General features: G+C 37.9%; 1 protein-coding gene across 3 annotated transcripts in view; it reads left to right on the forward strand.

Annotated features, from left to right (window-relative positions):
• SAMD12 (sterile alpha motif domain containing 12) overlaps positions 1-22,067 on the forward strand; it is a 489,089-nt gene that overhangs the window by 265,929 nt on the left and 201,093 nt on the right. For 2 of the 3 annotated variants that reach the window (XM_056110130.1, XM_056110138.1), the window contains exon 4: positions 7,531-7,671. In XM_056110130.1, coding sequence (XP_055966105.1) covers positions 7,531-7,671 — 141 coding nt within the window. Of the gene's footprint in view, positions 1-7,530; positions 7,672-11,816; positions 11,984-22,067 lie in introns of those variants that run through there. The other variant, XM_056110145.1, reaches the window with a different exon arrangement.

Genomic DNA, 22,067 nt, shown 5'->3' on the forward strand with positions numbered 1-22,067 from the left:
TGTACTATAAGAGGAGGTGAGAGGAACTCAGACCATTAAAACCTAAACGTACTCACAATGGAAATGATATGGCACTTCTGAACTAAAGAACACTATAAGGATTTGTGGTGTTTCCTGTTTACAGGGGATTGCACCTGGTTCTCATACACGTAAGGTATGCATCCTACCACTGAGTTACATGGCCAAGATTGTCATTACTGTGTTATTATCAGCTACACTAGTTGAGGTAGAATCGTTGCTCAACCCAGGAGAGAAATGTTCATTTTACCAGATGTAGACGGGTATGTGGTATCATACCAAAAGTGAATAGCTATGACTCTGTAAGAACACATGGCGATCTCTCTGGCATAGAGGTGACCTTCTTCCCCTTATTCTTCATAGTCATGTGACATGGGGAGTACATGGGACTCACATAAATATTATTAAATATAAGAAAGGATGATACTATTTAATGGCTTCCCCCCTCAATGACTCAGTTTCCTGTCCTTCTCTACTTAGGTATAGCCAAAGAGTGAAGGCCATCAGGGCCTGGTAACATTATGCTATCTTTACAATAATTGCTTTTAGATTTTTAAAGTATTGTAGCATTTCCCCAACTCCCATACTCTCACCTATCTTGTGGTGCTTCCAGCAAGAATTAGCAGAGGTATGACCAGGAGAGTAACCAAGGTCTGTATGAAGAATTCTGTGGAACAGTTTAGGGAGGTGATTATGAGTGTGTCCTCTAAGTGTATTATATCCATATCTACAGCCTATTAAGCATCTGACCTTTATCTGTGTTTAGTAGCTCTTAGTCAATTATAGATAATATTAGTACTTCAAAGAATTATAGAAAAATGAGATCATTTACATGAAGCTCTTAGGTCAGTGTTTACACTTAGAACTGCTCAATAAATGTTTGTTATTAATATGATTGTGATGAGTGTGAATGTGTTGAGGAGAGGGGCAGAGAAGGAAGCAATTTCTGACTGACAAAGAGCTGTAGTGCTCTGAAAAGGAGTGACACTATAACAGGTAGGGCACTTCCCCTTTTACACAACCAACACAGACCAATGCCCAACACCCCACATGGTTCCCCAAAACCACCAGGAGTGATCCCTGAGCACAGAGCCCGAATTAAGTCCTGAGCATTGTGCGGTGTGGCCCAAATAAGGAAAAAAAAAACCGTGATGCTCAAATGGAATATTTGGAGTAGTTTCAAATCCAAAGGACATGGGATAGACTATGCTATTGCATCTTCACAGTCACCTGATAATATAGTGTAATTTTCATCACATTGTAGAAATTAGGTCATTAAGAGTCATATATGCATTCTTGGGATTTTTTTCCATACCTCTCAGCTTCTAAGTGTATGCTCATATAATTTTGCTTCTTTCCTTGATGATCCCCCCAATTTTGAGTTTAGAGTGACAGTGAGATTGGGGAAACCTGGACTGAGACTGTGGGGGACTGTCTGCATGCCCAGTACCTGTGCCATCATTGCTCTGATCCAGTGGGATTAGAGTGAGGACATCTGCCTGGTACATCATACAGGCTTTGCACATGAGAGATGGTTTACAACAAAGCCAGTACACAAATAAACATTAGGATTGGGTGGGGGTGGGGGTAAAACTACACAGTGGCCTCTCTATTAGAAGAAAGTAAGTTTTCTGCTAAATTTATAATTCAGCACTTTCTGGGAAAATAGAGCTACTAACTATTGACAGTGACACTGTAGACTTCTCAGTAAGGGATGACACAGTAGACCTCTCAATAAGATCCAAATTTCCTTGGACTTTCCAATTATGTTGTGATATGCAGTACTTCATTTTGAAAAGCTGTGACAAGGTGTCAGTTACAATTCTTTGAGAAGATGGGGGAAACGTGAGCTCGAAAGCAAAGACCACATTATGTCCAAAGGCTGGAGATATTTGGCTAGACTAAAAGCTTATCCCATCTCCTTTCGGTCTTGGCCACAGAAGTGGAATGAGACAATGAATTCCACGGCCTACAGTCACAAATTCAAAAACGTCTTCCAGATCATCTTGAAATGAGTCCTAAATCATATCACAAGTGTCTTTATAAGACAAAAGCAGAGGGAGATTACACTCAGTAGAGAGAAATGCACTATTAAGATGGAAGCATATATTAAAAGGATGTGACCACAAGCAAAGGAACACCCGCTGTCAGCTATAACCTAAAGTTTTTAAGACTGATTTCCCAACTACTGTCCCTCAAGAGGGTGTTGCCTAACTGACACCTTCCCTTCTGCCAATAAAACCAATATTAAGCTTTCATCTTTCATAACTAGGAGGGAAAGTTTTAAGTTCTCATTTTGTAACATGTCATGGAAACCATAAAGAAACCCATTGTTCTTGGAATTGGTTACATCTCGTTCATTCTTGCTGCTCATCCGCACAGCAAGGCATGTTGTCTCTCTTTTGTGCTATTCAAATATAGAGCAAGATGCTTAATTTTCTTTAGGCCTTTAGTAAAGAGAAGATATCATATTTTCTTTAATTCTTCTTTTCAACCAGGCGTATGTTTCTGAGGCCATCAAGAGGCACTTTTTCTCTACTACATTCAATTTCTAATTGTCCTTGTAGCTGTTATCCAAAAAGTCCATGTTCAACAAAATCTCTTCAGAAACAATAATTAATGATGTTGAAATCATCAGCACATGAGTAAAGAATACAACAGTCATTTGGTAGCACTAATTACATTCATTTAGTAAACATTTCTTGAGAATTACTTTGCACCAACAAAAGGACAGTAGGGATTTGATCATAGTGAACATAATAGGAATTGTAGTGGCCACACACCATAAACCTTTTATGTACATGCTCAAGTTTTAGTCACATGAAATTCTAATTTTCCAAGCTTTTTGGCAGAACCATGTGTGTTCTGGGTACAGTTGCTCACTGAATATGTTCTGTCTTGAACTTGTAGAAAGCATCTTAGGAGACATTTTTAACACTGAAGACAACTGTTGGGACTGAGCTTCTTGGTCCTCCTTCTTTCTCCAAATCCCACATGTATTCTCTTTACCCCCAGTCAGCTATTAGGATTTGAGGCAAATGTTGAAGGATTAAAAAAAATAACACAGAGTGGAAGAAATATTCTATTTTGTGCATTACTTCTCCATATTCCAGAACAAAAATAAATTAAAAATCACTCACACGACTCACACATCATTTCACCCATCCAACACATCTTCTCTTACATTTAAATGAGCCACCATCCCCCACACACACACCATATGACTCAGATTGGAAACCTAACCCATCTCTGCTGTCTGCCTTTCCTTCATACCCCCTCTTCTCTAGGTTTTATAAAGTCCTGAAAATATAACCCAACTTCTACTGCCTCACCTCCAACCCTTTCCAAAGCTCCATCATTCTGTTATGACTGCCTTAGGGTGGAATGACTCTTCTCATTGTTCCTGAATTTATTTCTCCACCCTCAGATCATCCTTCACATAGTGTTCAGAAGGATTTGGTTGACATGTGAGATCATACCGTGTCAGTCATCTCTGGCTCAGCAGTCTCCCACATTCTCTGTAAAATCCAAAGCCCTCATCCCAGGCCTAGATGATCCTTTACAGTTTGCCCAGCCTTCTTTCAGATCTCATTCCTTTGTTTTGTAAAAATACACATTCTTATTTTGCTGTCATTGTTGTCCTTGCTGACACCAAGTATTAACTCTCCAGAGCTTGCAGTGCTCGGACATGTACTTACCTGAAGTTGTGTACTTGTTAGATTTCTTGCACTTCAGTTGTGGCATTTGCTGGTGGGTGCACACTTCAGTTGAGGTATTGATGCACATTGCCAGTGGTTCTAAGGATTTTAAGGAGGAAGTAGGAATTGGCATACATCATGCAGAGTTGTGCCAAGGATCACATTCATGACCTCCCTGACCTCAGATTTGCAAGGCAGATGCCCTGGGCACTGAGCTACTTCTTACCCCTCTCACCCCTTCTTATTGGTCTTCTTTCTCTTATCTTACTCCTCTTCGCTAAGCACATTTGTCTTTCTGCCATTTCTCTAGTGGCTTGTCCCTCTTGTTCTTCCAGTTCATCCCTTTAGATATCTTTCCTGACCCCTCACCTGTATTAGCCCTGTGTTCCTAGTTAGGGTCCCCAACTGCTTCTGCGTGATTCTTTAAATATGGTATTCCATAGTCACACTGCATGGCAAGCTTAGTGACGTAGATGGTGCCAGTGATCTCCACACTCCAGCACTCAAAACAGTGTCAGAAAAATGACAATAAATGCTTGATGAAGAAGAAAAGACCTGCCATGAGATCAAAGTGGAAGACTTTAAATGTCATCCAACTATAGGAACATGTGACTCTCTGTGTAAAGCCCAACAGCCTGAGTCCATTAAATATTATTTGTAATATTCAGGGTATACTGAAATTTATGGACCTTCTTTATTGAGACAGATTTTTCCCATCTGTTACTTCCTATTGAGGCAACTGAATGCAGAGAAAAGTCGCCAAAGCACTTCTGTAAGAAAAGGCAGGGAATACAGGAGCTAGGATAGGACTCTTCCACTCCCTCTCCAGTTCCAAATGTGAGCTCCCTCTTCAGCTACATGGTTATTGGATTTTTTTTCTCTTTTGTAGATGTTTAGTTTTTCATTTTTCACTTTATCTGTTATCTTGCTCTAATGATTTCTGTTTTTTGTTTTGTTTTTGAATCACAACTGACAGTGCTCAGGGCTTCCTTCCAGCTCTGTGCGCAGTCATCATGCCTAGTGGGGTGTGGGGTTCCATATGGAGGTGCCCTTTAGAGCTTTCTTCACTGTTCTGTATCTCCAGCACCTAGCACCTACTCTTAAGTCTTCATTAAAGACCCCTTAATAACAGCATCCTAATGCCATGGCTAGGTTAGGTTACCAAGTTCTGGGCTCCTGTAGTTGCCTTTATTTCTAGCACTTGTCACTCACCTGTAAAAGGTTACCACATTGTTGGAAAGCTCCAAGACTAGCCCTATCTGTTTATCATACCTCAAGTAATGAACAAATTAACAGTTTGATTTTTATGGTAAAACACAAAAAGTGAAAAATTACCAACAAAATGTGATAATTTGCTTCTTATTGAGCAAGTAATTAGTACCAACTACTTTTATCCAAAGTAGCATCAAATATATCTGGACTCTTTTATGGTCAGCAGAAGATTGCGAAACATTTTCCCCAGACACGGCCTAAGTATTGTGATAAATCAGTTGAACTATTGACTGGGTGGAACTGTAGAAATGAAGAAAAATAGAGAATCCCCTTTTGTCCAGAAGGCCCTTTGTGCAGGTCATGATACTTTCTAGACCTCATTTTATAAGAAAGTTCCTCTACACAAAATATATCCTTAATCTTTCTGCCTACTAAAACCTAAGCTTTTAGTAGTTTCCTACAAAGGAATATTAACCACAACCGATACATTCTACTTGGAAGAATCACGGAAAGCTCTCATGTTTTAAATATGCTCTAACTCCTCAATTTCTCTTTTTGAAAAATGGAAATAGTCACAATTTAATGTCTATATTGTCAGTACTTGAATAAAACAATTTGAACAGCTGAGTGTTTCATATACTAAATGGTTATAGCCTCAGTTGTTGGGAGTACATAGTTGAGTATCATAGACTTTCTGAATTGATAGAGATTTTTTAGCTTGTATTTCCTGGCCTTATGCCATTAACCCACCCTAGTAGGAGATAAGCATTCTGATATGACTGTGTATTCACACTCCAAACCAACAGGACCATTCATAGGAACGCTAAGGCAGGAGGTTTACAGGATCAAAGAAATCGAGTTGTTTGCACTAGGACCAAAATCCTCACCGACTGATTGGCACGATGCTGCAATGAGGGCTTTCCAGATCAAAGCCTGCTCTAACTTATCAACAGCTACACATGTTTGGCTACAGAAGGTCACAACTTTGGAAATCACAGTCAAATCCTGGACACATCAAAGAGCAGTCTGATCTATGTGTTGATAGACCATAGACCTCATATTGGAAAGGATTTAAATCACCCCTAAGAACACTCAGAATTGGAGATGTGTGCTAATAATAGACTAAGGACCAAACATAATGGCCTCTCAGTATCTATATTGCAACCCATAATGCCCAAAAGTAGAGAGAGAATAAGAAGGAAGGTGTGTACCACAGAGGCAGGGAGTGGGATGGGGTAGGGATGGCGGGAGGGATATTGGGGACATTGGTGGTGGAAAATGCACACTGGTGGAGGGATGGGTACTCGATCATTTTATGACTGAAACTTAATCATGAAAGTTCAGTGTGTCTCATGGTAATCAATCAATAAATAAATCATCTCTAAAGGATTTTAAATGGATTTTATTTATACATTGTAAATTGAGACCATGTTAAAAACAAAAACAAACTTGTTATTGGGAGGTGAATTATCCACAAAATGATAGCCAACATCTGTTCTCTAGACTGTTCTAGAAAGTCATCTCTCAGTCGCACCACTCCTTTGAGAATGCCCCTCCCCAGAAATTAGGAATGACATGGGAAATAAATCTAAAACCATTGACTTGACTTCTTAATAATATGTAAGGTGCAATATTGGGAATGTTGTGGACAGTACCACAGCAGGGGAAGCCAGAAGACCTTCCAGACATGCAAAGGGACTGAGAAGTACCTGGCTTTAGCAACACTACAGGCACTCACACCCAAGGTTCCTCCTTTTATATCTTTTAGATGGCCTCATTGACCCTTTTCCTCTCCACATGTGCTCTGCTGGAAGGCTGACCTTACCATCAGCCTGTGATGAGGATTAAGACATCACTTCTACCAGCTGAAAATAGAACCCCAACCACCTCCAGGGGCTCACCAGGGGAAGTGATGCCTGCAGATTAAAAGTGAACATTTAAATTCACCTTTTACAAAACCATTATTATTGCATGGGTTAACTATTGCTGGAGTTTCCTCTATCACCACAGTCAGAACATCCAGTTCTCCAGCTGGGTTGTCAGTGACACGGGCTCCTGTGGACCAGCCTTAGAGCCCATCACTCAAAGAAGAGCTCCGTTTCCATGGAAACCTGAAATCTGTGACCCAAATTCCCAGGTTAAATTTTTTGCTATTTTATCTAACACAATACACTGACCAGTTGGGAGTTGCCAATATTAGATGAAAATTGGGGTTCTTTGTAAAAATTTGTGACTCTTCTTTATCCAGATGTTACTTTCCTGTCAGCATGAATAAAGAAGAACTTTGCTATACTTTATTCTACAATATCTAGTGTATCTTCTTGGAAATTTTGTGATGACAGGATAAGACAGCTCTAAGGTGGAAATTCTGGGGCTGGAGCAATAGTACAGTGGGTAGGGTGCTTGCCTTGTACACAGCCAACCCAGGTTCAATCCCCAGAATCTCATATGGCCTCCCAAGCCCTGTGACTCCTGAGTGTAGAGCCAGGAGTAACCCCTGAGCGTCACTGGGTGTGGCCCCAAAACAACAACCACAGAACAAAAAACAAAATTTTTCAGCCATTACTCATTGCTTCACTTTCTATTTCTTGAAACCCTACAGGCCGAGCCCTGCTGAGACTTACAGACAAAAAGCTTGAGAGAATGGGGATCACCCACGAGAACCTCCGGCAGCACATCTTACAACAGGTGCTCCAGCTGAAAGTGCGAGAAGAAGTCAGAAACTTACAGTTACTCACACAAGGTATCTTGCTGCTTCCTACTGGGTGGCTGGAATGGGAGCTGGGGGGGGGGGGAGAAGGATTCTTACCCTCATGATGAAGGGAATGAATGATTCTCATTGCTTCTCTGTAGAATTTCCTTCACAAGACTTCTCTTTTGCCCATCTCATTAGGGACAACAAATGTACAAATGGTAACAGATACGCAAACAGATGTATTGAAGCTCTATCAGGGCCATCACATATAGTTAGCCACGTTGTCTATGGTGCAGTTCCTGAGAGAACTGTAAAAGATAAGAGTATTGCACTCCCTAGAGGTACACAGTGCAATGTCTGTACAACTGGACATGACTGAACCAAGCTTTCTCCCTGTCTTTAACTCTGATGCTTAGGGATACTAGGATTTAAGTGATTCCATAGTTCATATAACCAGTGCTATATTAACTTGATATATAACCATATAGAGATATGTATATGTGTGTATAATATAACCAGTGAATTTTTTGTTGTTTAGTTTTACTTTCACTGGCTTAAGGGTAGGTCAGGGAAATTTTAGAAATTTGTGTCTATATATATGTTTTTCTCTCCCTCCCTCCATCCTCCCCTGCCCTATCTCTCCTTCTCTTGCAAAAACAAAAACATATTTAGCATCTTGAAAATAGGTTTATTCAAAATAGTCAATAGGAAATTTAAGACAGGTCTATTAAGACAATAATTCTAGGAATTATAGCTTCCAGGATCATTAATAACGTCATTATCTTGAGAACATTTAAGAACCCTATAACTAGATGTGACAGATTAAAATTAGAATTGAAACAAACAATAAGCTATATTCTACATAGCACGTGTCTATGTAAGATTTGGCTGCTGAGAACCTAGAGGCAGTAGAGTGGTTAGGGATCACACCCTGGATCTGGATTCTATTCTTGGTACCATATGCTCCCATGACCATTGCAGGGTGCATCCCTTGAGCCCCACCCAACCCCCTCCCCAGTATCCCCAGCACTGCAGGGTCAAAGCAGCATAGCGTCCTTGGACCCATGTATTGAACCAACTGCTGAGTGAGAATCACGGGGGCGGGGGGGGGGGGGCGGGCAGACTCCATGAGCATCACTTGGGAGGCAAAAAATATTTAAAAAAGAAGATTTGGTTTCCACACCAGAGATATAAGGTACACATGCCTTGCATGTGGCCAACCCTATTTCTGTTCCCTGTACCACAAATGATCTCCCAAGCACTACTAGGAGTAACCCCTAACCCAGAGTTAGGAATAGTCCTGCAGATGCCACTTCACCCCGACCTCAACTCCACACAGGATTTATTTGCTGTCAACTTGCTCCTTTATTTTTTTGAATCCTTCTTATTTTAAATAAAGGAGTGAAAAAATATTTTGAGGGCCTGAGGTATTTTTTACTCTGTAGAATATTGTAACTGCTTGCATATTGTATTGAAGAAACTGGGTCAGTCAAATCTGATGTTATTGCAATTAGATTAACCCAGCAATAGTCCATTCGCCAAAAGGAAGTAATGTTGTTGCTGAAAGGGGACTTTTCTAGAAAGATAAATATAGACTATGAGTGATAGGAAAATAGTATTATTTTATATGCATTATCTGAGTTTTGTCTCCAGAAATATTCAATAGTAAGTTTATAGTAGTAGTACACTAAGGTATTTAAATTTAATCTGACATACTAATATGCTTTTAAGTTTCCTTGAAGCAGCAAAAACACTGGTAATGGAATTGGTGCTGGAATCTTGTATTCCTGGAACAACTGTATTATGAATAACTTTGTAAATAATAGCCTTTTAATAAACATAGTTTTAAGTCAAATAAATATAGATTCAAAAATATCTCTCAAGAAAGTCACCAAAGTGTGTTTTTATAAAACTGAAAAATTTTAAATCACCTCAAAGTCCAAAAATATGGAAAGTGTCAAATGGCTCTGTTTATCTGCATAAGATACAGCCATTAAAATTAAATTTTAAAATATAGACTACAATATGGGAAGATACTCAAGAAGAAGTAGGATGGAAACATCTTGAAAAAACTAGAAATTAACCTCCCCTGTGATCCAGCAATTCCATTTCTTAGCATTTGCCCGAAGGGCCCAAAACTATCTTCAGAAAAGACATTCACGTTCCTATGTGCATTTTAACACTATTCACAATCGCAATAGCCAAAATATGGAAACAACCAACATTTCCAAGAAGAGATGACTGGACAAAGAAACTAAGGCACATAAACACAATTGATTACTACTCGGTTTAAGATGAATCCAGATAGTTTGCACTATATGGTGGATCTAGAGGAAAATGATGCTGAGTGAGGTTTGTCAGGAGATGGACAGATGCAGAATGAACTCTCTTATATGTGGGATATAAAATAACATAGTAAAGAAACAACAGGTAGTCACGACAACAGAAACTGAGAAGTGATCTCTCGTTGGAAGCATATCAGTATAAGGGGAATGGAAGGCAGGCGCCGAGAGGCTGGGGGTCCTGGCGTGCCCACGAGGACAGTGGTGGAACCCTCTGGTGAAGCATAGGTGTTGGGATGTTTTGTGCATGAAAACCTGCAGGTATCAATATTGTAAATCATGTTGCCTAAAATTAAAATTAAATTTGATTTAAAAAAAAAACACAGAAGAAATATGAGTTGAGGGAAAGACCAGGTAGAACATTTTATTTATAAAGGCCCAATTTTGTAAAATGACATTCAAACATATGAAAGAATCATGAACTATGCTAATATTCAATCATGTTCTTCTTGCTGGATCTATGGATTCTTCTAATTGTTTATAGTCAGTCCTTATTTCACACCTTTTCTAGTGTGACACAATATTATAACTTAAAATCAGAGACTGCGCACGTGTGTTTCAGCTTTCAACAGCAAACTTAGTTCTGCCAGGTTCTTTTTAGTTTCTGAGGTTTCTGCAGCTCTTTTGTTCTCTTCCTGCGATGACCTATAGAATATAAACTCATCAAACATGCTGTGGACTCTTTTTTTTCCCCTCTGCTACTATCCGCCTGCCGTGTATTTGCTTTGCAAAAATCATTTTCTACAGCTTTCATTGCCCTCAATGCATAATATATACGATTTTTCCTGAGATAGTACTCAAGTCTATTAAGCTAAATATATGTTTGTGTTCTGGGGAGGTAATGCTAAGTTCAGCTTTTTCAATTCAGTTGTTGTCACTTTCTCTAGCTTGAGAAGTAATGTAGTTTGAATTCTTTGTTTCCATTCTCTTCAGAAGAAATCGTGTTCTTTCGCTCTTTGATATTTTGCCTGCACTCATATTGAGTGTTTTATTGCTTGTCCTTTACATGTTAAATGTTCAAACTCATTTCACATCAGGCAGCCTTTCAAAAATCCATAGCTTTATTGAAGTGTTGATTCCATTTTTTAAGGTAAGTTGTTTTTCTGACTGATAATAGAGTTTCTAAAAACAGCTGGGGTCACCTTAAAATAGTTTGCGTCTAGGTCTGCTATGGTAAAAACTGAAATTCCTTTCTACTCAAGTGAATAGGATGGATTAACATATATGTCATATGGAAATTTGTGATAGTGGTGATATGTGGTCAGGGTTGAATAATTTATTTCTCATCTATGCAGATATTAATTGTAGGAAGTAATCTGCCCAATTAATAGAAAAAACGGTTTCAGCCTGTTACTTAGTTTTTGGAAATCCCAGAGCTGCTCTCCTAACAAGTATAATTCACAGTGTGACTCCAATGCAATGCAATTAATTTTGTTTGTTTTTAACAAATATTTTCCTACTAACACATTTAAATGAGGGTTGTTGTCTTCAAAGTAGCTGATCTTTGATGGAAGGGATTTTTTTTTTAATGATTAAATTTCTCATGCATTTCCCTCTTGCCTTTGAAGACAATTTTGAAACATAAGGTGTAATGGCTTGAATCAAAGAAGTTTAGGAAAGTCCTAAAAGTCCATCTTTAGAGGACACATTAAATAAATGATGTTATATTCAGGCTCTGTGGAGGGCTGTAAAGCTATAAAGACAAAAATGAAGAAGAAGAATATGGAAGGATCACAGAGATGCCATAGAAAATGGAAACAAGCAAGGTTCAGAATAAACTATGGGCTATGCTGCGTTTGCAAAAGGAAGAGGGAAAATAATGTCTGTCTGTATGTGCTTTGTTTACATAAGGAAATACTGAATGATGCACAAGAACCTAATACAAGCTGCACCCCAGGGATCGGGAAGAAAGTGGATGAAGAAAAGATGGATTCACCTTATGTTACTTTTTGTATTTTGAAATATGTGAGTGTATTAACTATTTAAAAGAATAAAATTTTAAGAAGAAACTTGGAGAAAGAGTGAATTCCAGCATCAGCCAGGCCTGAATTTAAGTCTTGGCACTAATACCTCTTACCTTACTGCTGTTATTTCAGGGAAATTACCTAATCTCTCTGTGCTCCAATTTTCTAGTCTCTGGAAGAAAGATCAATAAATCTCTTCATTTCATAGTGATGTTCTAACAATTAAATAAACAAAAACATATGAATCACTCAGCGCAGTGTGACAGTAAATATGAACATAGTTAGCTGTCAGCTACAGAGGCCCCCAAATTAAGTCAGGCTTCATTAACTTAAAACAAAGCATTATTTTTATAATGTCTTTCTTGAAATATAATTCACGTAGTATATTAAAGTATACTATTTAATGATATTTAGTATAATCATAGGATTGTGAAATCATTGCCACAATTAATTTTAGAAAATTTTCAACATCCCAAAAGAAACACAATACCCATTAGTAGTCACTTCTCATTTCCTCCCAAAGCCCCCAACCACCAACCCTTTGGAAACCACTAATCTACTTTCTGCTAGGTTGCCTATTCTGAACATTTCCTAAAAATAGAATCATACATTCTGTGGTTATTTGCAATTGGTTCACTTAGGATAATGTTTTCAAAGTTTGCTCATGTTCTAATCTTGTGTCAATGTTTAATTATCATTTATTGCCAAATATTCCATTGTAAGAATAGACCACATTTTACCTATCTAGTTTATCAGTCACTGGGAATTTGGATTACTTCTGATGTTAACTATTATTAAGAATGCTGTTTGAGGTCTAATTTTTGTGTGTAGACCTGTTATCTTTTTCTTTTGAGTTTATACTCAGGAGTGGAATTGCTGAATCATATGATAATTCCATGCATAACTGTTTGAGAAGTTGCCAGACTATGTTCCAAAGCAGCTGTGCCATTTTGCATTCCCATAGCAGTGTGTGAGGATTCCAATTTCTGCACATCCTTGCCAATACTTGTTAATGTCTGTCTTTGATTATAACCATTCTAACATGCATGAAATTCTATCTCATTATGGTTTCGATATATATTTCCCTGTTGGCCAATGATGTTGAGTACCTTTTCAGTGCAGCTATTGGCAATTTATGCATCTTCTTTGGGAAAATATCTATTTAAAAACATTGCTACATGGCTCTTGTTTTTAAATTGAAGTTACTGTGAGTTCTAAACAGGGTCCCCGGGCTGCTAATGCTTAACTCAGGCCTGACATTTTCGTGTTCAAATCCAGTGTGACTTAGAGCCACCAGAATCACGTTTGGTTGTGCTAAAGGAGCCATGCAGTAGTTTAAGTTTTTGGTTTGGTTTGGTTTTGGTTTTGGCTGCCATTTCTATAGTAGAATGCCATTTCTCAAAAGCTACAAATCTCAGGGCTGGAGAGATAGTAAGGTGCTTGCCTTGCACACATCCAACACCTCTTTAATCCCCAGCACCCCATATGGTCCCCCAATCCCCACCAGGAGTTATTCCTGAGCAAAGAATTAAGAGTAAACCCTAGACACTGCCAGTGTGGCAAAAAAAGAAAAGACAAAGTCTTAGCCCCACATAAACTATTCAGAAGACCTTACTATCAATTTTGAAGTCAATTCCAAAACAAGACAAGTGAATGGACTTCAAAGATTTTCTGTAAATGAAAAAAAAAATCTCTTTGGGATATAGAAATTACAAACACACACACACACACACACACACACGTGCACACACATGCATCTCATTGCATCACATTATAAACAAATCTCCAAATTAGATACACTCATGAAAGCTCCATCCACCATGTTTCTAGAGGACAGTAGATAATTAAGTCTAATTTTCCATCACATAACCACCACACACACACACACATACAAACTCTTTCTCTCAAACATGTTTCATTGTATCAAATTATAATTAAATCTCCAAATTATATACACTCATGAAAGTTCCATCCACCATATTTCTAGAGGATAATAGATAATGCAGTCTAATTTTTTTTAACTCTTAATTTTTATTTTAAAACTGTATTTGGTTTTGCACCTGTCATTTTCACACAATTGACCAGGTGTCCCTCAACAGAGTGAGAGACGTGATGGACACATGTTGACCATGAGGCTGGTCCTAGACTCTGGGTTATCTGAGCACTGGGGAAATTAAGTCTTGGTTCCTGTTTTCCTCATTCTCCTTTGTATGTTGACCAAAAGTCAAAACTTAAAATGCTTTTACAAAATGTAATACTGGATGCACTTTAAGTACATATGGTTATAAGCACCACCAAGGACATGACCCAAAACTTCTAGAACAGCTCATCTTACAAAGTCACAACTGTCTAGCTAAAATCCTGGCCTCTGATTTCTCTGTTTTATTCACAATGACTCTGTTACTACCTGACATTTGCAAGCAACATAATCGATGTTTGACATTTCTTTAAGAATATTCCCTTTGGTGCCTTTAAGGTGGTCCTTTCTTTCATGCAGTCTTTTGCTCTTCTGTGATTGTCTGTGAAGTGACCAGGATGTTGTTCTGCTAACTTGCAAATTCTTATAGGAAACAGTCAGGTCAAGGTACTTCCAGTTGTCTCCTGGGAGTATAGCGCAAAGCCAAAAACATCATGATTAGGTTTTACTTCTGTTTAGTCTTATGAGAATGGGAGAAAGATATTTTGTGCAATATACGGCAATGCTGTAGACTATTTAGGTATCTTTCAGATTAATTATAATCAATAATATATAAAAATCCTTAATATTTTAATATAGGGTAATATCTCTAGGAATTAAAACACTCCAGGAATACCAAAAACTATTTTTCATAACTGCTGAGTATTAAATAGTATGTTGAAGCACTACAGTAATTATAATATCGGTGCCTGACATTTACCCTATCATGATTAGTGTTGTTATTGATCCAAATTTACATATAAGAAAATGAAGGACAGAAAGTTTAAGGAACATATCCAAAGTCAGAGAGCTGAAAGTTGGGGGGAAGGTGGGAAAATGATCATCGATGCAGAAGGGATATTCCTGGCCCACTGTTCCAGGAGTTGCCCAGGTGCTTGGGGATCATGGATCCCTGAGACTGAATGCAGACTTCTTACATACAAAGGATTCACTGTAACCCATAGAACTATATCAACAGCCCCCAAACAGCATATAAAATGTACAAGTTGTGTGACTCTAACCAAGGTTTTTTCTCTTATTTACCTCTAAAATTCTGATTTCATCATCTACCATGCCATTGATCCTTCGCCTGCCTGTTTACCCAAGCCCTTTTATCTCTAGTAACTGCCAATTTAGTTGTATAGCCTAAAAGTTGAGTTTTGTATTATTTAGCTAATTCATTTAATTATTTATGTACTACATGTGAAGGGAACCATAGCAAGCTTTATCTGTTACACTTCATCACCTTTGCTGTGTTAAGTGGGGATTATAATTCCCTTCTCACAGTGATGCTGTGATAATGAATTGAGATTTTATGTGAAATCCCTTATAGCATAGTTCATGGCAGAGTCTATGAAAAGTGTTAGTAGATTTTTTTTCTATAAAGTGACAGGTAGTATTGTGTTGGCAAGAAATATTGTGTTCATTACAACTCCTCACTGCTTATAAACCATAGAAATTATAAGTGTACTCAGCAAAGAAGTATACCAATAAAACTTTATATATAAACACAATTTTTGGACCGTGACCAATTGTGGCTTTTGGTATCATCAAGATTGTTTTATTCTTAGTATCTCCCTTTGAAGCTGCAGAGATTTCCCTCAACTCCAGGGATTCAACAGTGGAACCACTGGCTTCTAGGGTATCGTTTTTTTGTCTTTCTTGCCATTGCATGTGTTGTAATTCACGGACAATGTGAAGATGAATAACAACAGCTAGGAAGCTGCTGAAGATTATAAGAAGTTGAAAAAATGAAATTTAAGGCATGAGAAGTAGTAAATGTCATAGTCCTCACAGTTCTTTTTTTAATCAGTGCCTAGACAATGAAAAGAAAAGAACATGATTGTTTACCAGAGCCCCTTACAGTTCATTAAACATCAGTGTGTCCCCAAAGATTTTTTTCCACATTCTGCAAATATAAGTGTCAAGTTTTAGTTGAGAATTGCACAGCCAGATGGACTTTCCCAAAACTCCATCTTTTGAAATGACACAAATTAGAAACACTACTTTCTAATCCAAGGAGATTTTTCAGATCCATTTGTACAGGCTGGGGTTTTAGTCCAGCTACCCCCTCCGTGATACTTAAGCAACTGAAGTAGGCCATCTGAATTGAAATAGGCCATCTGGTCCACCACTTGGCTTAAAGAAGGAAATCTTTATAGAACACTGCAATGGACTCAGAGAAATTTTTCGGTCTCATTTTATAGATTTGGCATTCAAGACCTGAAGAGGATTAGAAGATTGTCCAGGGCTGTGGTTAGTTAATGCCATAACTGAAACTAGATCCTAGGTCTCCTAATTCCCAAGCTATTATTCTTTTTTTCTTACTGTTACAAATTATACTCTATGTATATTCATCTTTATGTGTGTAATAACATGTAATATATAAAATATAACACAACAGTCACCTCTTTTAGAGCATAGATCTGTAAGTTTTTACAAATGCAGATAGTGTGTGACTGCTCCTTTGTCAAGGTATATAAAGGGTTCATAACTCATAATGTTATTCTCCCTGGTACCCCTTTGTTGTAAGCCCTTCACATTACCCCAAGATTCTAAGCCATTGATGAGTTTCTTTAATTTAGCTTTTTCCACAATGTGCCATTAATAGAACCATAAGGTCTGATTTCTTTTGCTTACTGTTATGCATCAAGACTTGTCAAGGTTGGACTGTATGTCATCATTCCATTTTCATTGCTTAATATTCTATCTTTTAAACATACCACAATTTATACTTTCCTCTGTTGAAGGGTATCTGGGTTGTTTGCAGTTTGGGAAAACAACCAATCAAGCTACTATAATCATTGGTATATATTTTTTTGCACAAACAGTTGTCATTTCACTAGACAATATCTAAAGTAGGAATTGCTGGGAAAATCACGAATACATGTTTAATTTCATAAGAAACTGCCAGCTGGTATTTGTAAGATAATAAAGGGAAAATAACAATAGTAGAAATAGACTTAAGTTCATATAAAAATACTTGAGATTTCCTGTTAATCATTACTTCTTTGTATAAGTTCTGCCTAATACTTCCTTGAATCACCACCATCTTAAGAAGATTATGCCTTCCTGTGTTTTCCCCAAATTGTCTTAAACTGTGATCAGGCCAAAAAAAGGGTTTTTTTAGCATCTCAACTGTTATTGAGAAATGCTTCCTTTGGTTGTTTTCCACCCAAGGAAGAATATATATTATTTGGGTGGAAGAAGTTGGGAGTCAATCAAATTCCTTTGTTATCTTTCCCAGGTAGTATTATTGTGGCCCTTTCTAGTTTTTCTCAAACTACATACCTGAATTTCCAGGTTCCATGTATCTTTTACGAAGTTGTGTCATTAGTAGTTATGCCATTGTAGTATGATAATGGCATGTATTTTTCTTTAATTTTTATTAGTGAAACTCCATGAGGTACAGTTGTGGACTTATAAGTTTTTGTGCTTGATTTTCAGTTATACAATGATCAAGTACCCATCTCTCCACCAGTGCACATTCTCCACCACCAATGATCCCAGTATCCCTCCCCCCTATCCCACCCATTCCACCCTGCCTCTCTGGCAGGGCATTCCCTTTTGTTCTCTCTCAAGGAAAGAAATATTTTAAAAGCCTTAGTTTAAGTAGGTTTAGGATGCTTCAAATTATTTAAAAATTATTGCCCATCACTGGTGGAGGGATGGGTATTTGATCATTGTGTAATTGAAACCCAAACACAAAAAAATTGTAAATCTACAACTGTACCTCATGGTGTTTCACTAATAAAAAAAATTATTGCCCAAGTATGTAATTTGAATATCATGTTAAGCAATCTTTTCTGCTAATACTGTAGTGATTTTCCCCAATATCAGAAAAGTATTGATGATCATAGCACATTTTCAATATTGAATAGCCCAAGCTTTATTCTTTTTTTTTCCTAAGCAAAAGTTTCATACTTTTATTTCTTTATTACATCCTTTAAAGACAATATAATATCTTGATTTATAACTGCAGGATACCTAGATTTGGAATCTAGTATTGTTTTTTTAATTTATTGAATCACTGTGGGAAAAGTTACAAAGCTTTCAGGTTTAAGGCTCGGTCATGCAATGATCAAACACCTTTCCCTTCACCAGTACTTATTTTTCACCAACAAGAACCCCAGTATACCCCTTCTCCCCTCTCTCCCAATGCCTGTGAGGAATATGAATTCTACTTAACTCTCTATCTACTTTGATTACATTCATTATTTCGACAAAAGATGCACCATTATTGTTTAGAGTTTATATCCAACAATCAGAATTGCTGAAAAGGCATTGTGAAATAATTTGTTTTCTACAGCTGGTTATGAGAACCATATGATTTAGAATTTCTGATATTTTACTTATTAAGTCTGGAGAAATTTCTGCCAAGAGCCAGATAATTACGAGATTGGTATCTGTGGATCTGGAGCTATGGCCATGCCAGAGAGCCGCTCGTGGGGGGTAACTCATGACCTCAGTAGGGCGTGAAGGACGAGCCAGGGACACCCCTCTTCCCATGAGGTTGCAGTTGCCCCATCACCGCTGGCTCATACCTAGCTTTCCAAAAAGCTCCGAGGCGGCTGCCGTCTTGTTGCCCAGGGGGGAAAGGGCAGAACAAAGCGACACCCTTTCTCTCCAGGGGAGGCATGGTAGTGTGGATGAATGCATAGTCTATTCACTTTTTTGCCACAAGCTACCAGGCTCTGCATTAAGTCCTTGTGCCTCTGGAGCCATGGCCGAATGGCACATGTTCTTGAGAAATAAAGAAAATCACTTTCAGGGATTCATGGAGCAACTTTGATTTTGAAATAGATAAATATAGCATGCTTAACTAACATGTCTTAAACTTCAGTCCGGAGCTTTGTATAGTATGTTTTCTCTGTGGCCTTCTCTGAGCCACCAATCTCAAGGCCTGGACTAAAAATCTGCATAGTGCATATGTACGAGGTCCTTCTTGAATTAAATTTCCACACATCAGTTCCAGAAGGAACCACACACAAAAACTAAATTGTCAGTGGCCAGCCTTATGCCTCGCCCAAGAAGCAAAATCTAGTGCTTTTTTAATATGTCAGTTCTTTTCGTACATCTCTTCCCCCTTAACATTGGATAACATTGACATTTTCTTCCTGGTGTTCCTCAGTTTCTGTGAGACTCCTAAGATATCAATTCTCTTGATTCTTCTTTTCTCTCCTTAATATCTCCTTGGAAAGGTTGATGACAGACTGTCTGCCTCGCCACTCTCAAAATTGATGGTCACCAGACATGGGTTTTCTGAATCCCTGACTATTTATCTGGCCACAAATTTCAAATGTCTGAAGTTAACCCCACTTGGTTCTCACCATCTCCATCTGTTCTTCTTTGTTTCTCCTTTCTAACATGCTTCACTCATTCAGTCACCCAAAGTAGAATCTCAAAGTCACCTGTGGCAATTCCTTCCTTCACCACTCACACAGAATCAGTGACCAAATCCTCTGAACTCTGCTTGTGGACTACATTTCCAGTCTTCATGTCTGGAAGCATACTTCATCACCATCATTACAACTATGTTAATTCTTCGCTCTCTGGCTCTTACCGCACCATAGGAAAACCTACAAGTTATTATTTGTTCTCAGGACTCTGCCCTTTTCCATTCATTTTCTATTACTTTTCTCCCTACCTCTGTTGCTAGAATATAATTTAAATATTTTATTGATGACATTATTTCCCTCTTTGAAACATTTGATGACTTACAATTCCCTATAGAATTAAAATCCAACCTCCTTAGCTTCTCATGGAAAGTTATTCTAGGCATTTCATAAATGTATTAACTTTGAGCAAGTTACTTGGCAGTGAATAAGGTTCCTCACCTGTGAAAGTAGAAATAAGAACTATTCGGCAAGATTGTTCCGAATATGGTATGGGAAAGTCTCATGAAAATGACCTTGACTTGATTAGATACCACCTCATTTAAGAAAACTTACCTCATTTCCACCAGAGCGATTCTTTTCTCCTCTGCATTACTGAACATTCTGTCCATGGTGGTAATGCTATGTTCATTATATGACATCCATTTGTTCTTCCATCCAATGAGCCCCGGCCTGTGTGGTAAATTGTAAGGATACCTAGAAGCATACAATCCAGTGATGAGGATAGGGTAAGTATGCTATTATGGAGATGTACAGAAGAAATATAATGGTACTGAACTGATGAACTGCAACTTAACCCCACCTGGGATGAGGTCGAATAAAGACTTGCCAATGGTGCGTTACATGATTTGGATTTTGAGGGATGAAAATTCTGACAGATGGACAAGGACTGGCATGTGGCAGGAGGAGGAGCCTGTACAAAAGTTCCTGTGGCATGCTGTTTCTCCCTCCTGTGTTCATGGGTAGGCTCAGCTGACTTTTGATTTCTTTGCTCTCTTAACTCCAGCCATAGTGACCAGCAGAGAGTTGGTATTCTGCTTATTTTTACAGATTTAAATTAAATTGTAGCTCTTTCCTTTACTATCTCATTTTCAGCTTACATTCACAAAGCAGTGAATGCAATATAAATTTTTATGGATTTGTAATAAAAGTGCAAGAGTAACAACAAACCCATTGTGTATCATCTATGAGCAAAATTGCCCAGAATTTCTTTTCTTCTCTTTCCTTGTGATTTTTATGGATTAGCTTAATTAGTAGTGTTGATAGCTAAGGCTCTCTGTATATGCAGCTTTATCAAGAGCTCTTAAATATGTAAACTATCAACTTGATTTGAGTTGTTCTACTTTATATCTTCAGTTCTTAAATGGTCTCCCAAGTGCTATTGTCAACTCTAAAGTGGCTCTTTCCTCTTAAATCCTAGTTAACTGCCCAGAGCCTCATGGTGATGAGAATGTTGGGTCAGTAATTTTATAGGATTTTGTGCAGATTTTTCTTCAGTAATTGGGGTTTTCATTACAACTTCCTACTTTAACTACTTGATTTTTGACCTGCCAACAGCATTCCCTTACCAGTCACCTCAGAGACAGTACTTGTTCTTGGACTTCGCAGTACATTCCAAAATCTTCATACAAATTTCCTGATCAGTAATATTTCCAATTTTATAAATATATTGGGACCCTTAGAAGAATTATCTTAACATAAGCTTCATATTCCCTTAGAAATCTATTAAATTCACTCATCACAACAGTGGGGATTGTTAATATTGTAATATGTATGCCTTAGCTAGAATCCATTTCTATTTAGTTTTTAATCTAGGAATCACTTTGGCCAGTTCATTGAAAAAGATGCTTTGTTTGAAGTGATGCTTGAAATGAACTCTCATTTGCTGCAGTTTTCCTGGTGTAGAAACGTCTGCACTGGGTGCCCCTGGTGGTCCTTCTAACCAGGAAAGAGAATGAGCAGAGCCGTAGCTCTCTCATGGGAGAAGTGTCTACACATTCTTTTCCTAATTTGAACATGTCTCATCAGGAATATTCTTTCCATTATTTTCAGAGACCCTAAATGCTTCATATCTTCCCCCTACAGAAATTGCTCCTTCTCAATGTTGTAGGTGTAACAAAAAATTGCATACTGGATGTCTCTTGGCTGAACAATTCAGGATGATCATGAGATTTCATTGTTCTGTCACCAAGGGACAGAACAATGTAGGATGGGCTTCAGATCCAGAAGGAATGTGCCAGGACATCTTCCAAGAGTAAGTGATCTCCAAATTGAGCCTGGCATTATAAATAGCAGGGTGTATTTATTTTCTCTTTAATAATCAAACAGTATATAATTGGTAAGATGATAAGAACTCTGGAGAGATATACTTTTCCATAAAAGTATTTTTTACTCAGAGCATTTATTTGTACCATGTGTCTATCTTTACTGGAGCAGTTGTGAAATTCAGTAAGCTTTTCTTTCACAGCACTCAAATACACCCATTTTACAGTTTAGTGGGGAAGACACTTTGCAAACAAAGAATCAGAGTAACTTAGTACACAAGGAGATGATATTATTTATGTTT

Source organism: Sorex fumeus, unplaced genomic scaffold (genome assembly GCF_029834395.1).
Source record: "Sorex fumeus unplaced genomic scaffold, SorFum_2.1 ptg000002l, whole genome shotgun sequence".
Lineage (NCBI taxonomy): Eukaryota > Metazoa > Chordata > Mammalia > Eulipotyphla > Soricidae > Sorex > Sorex fumeus.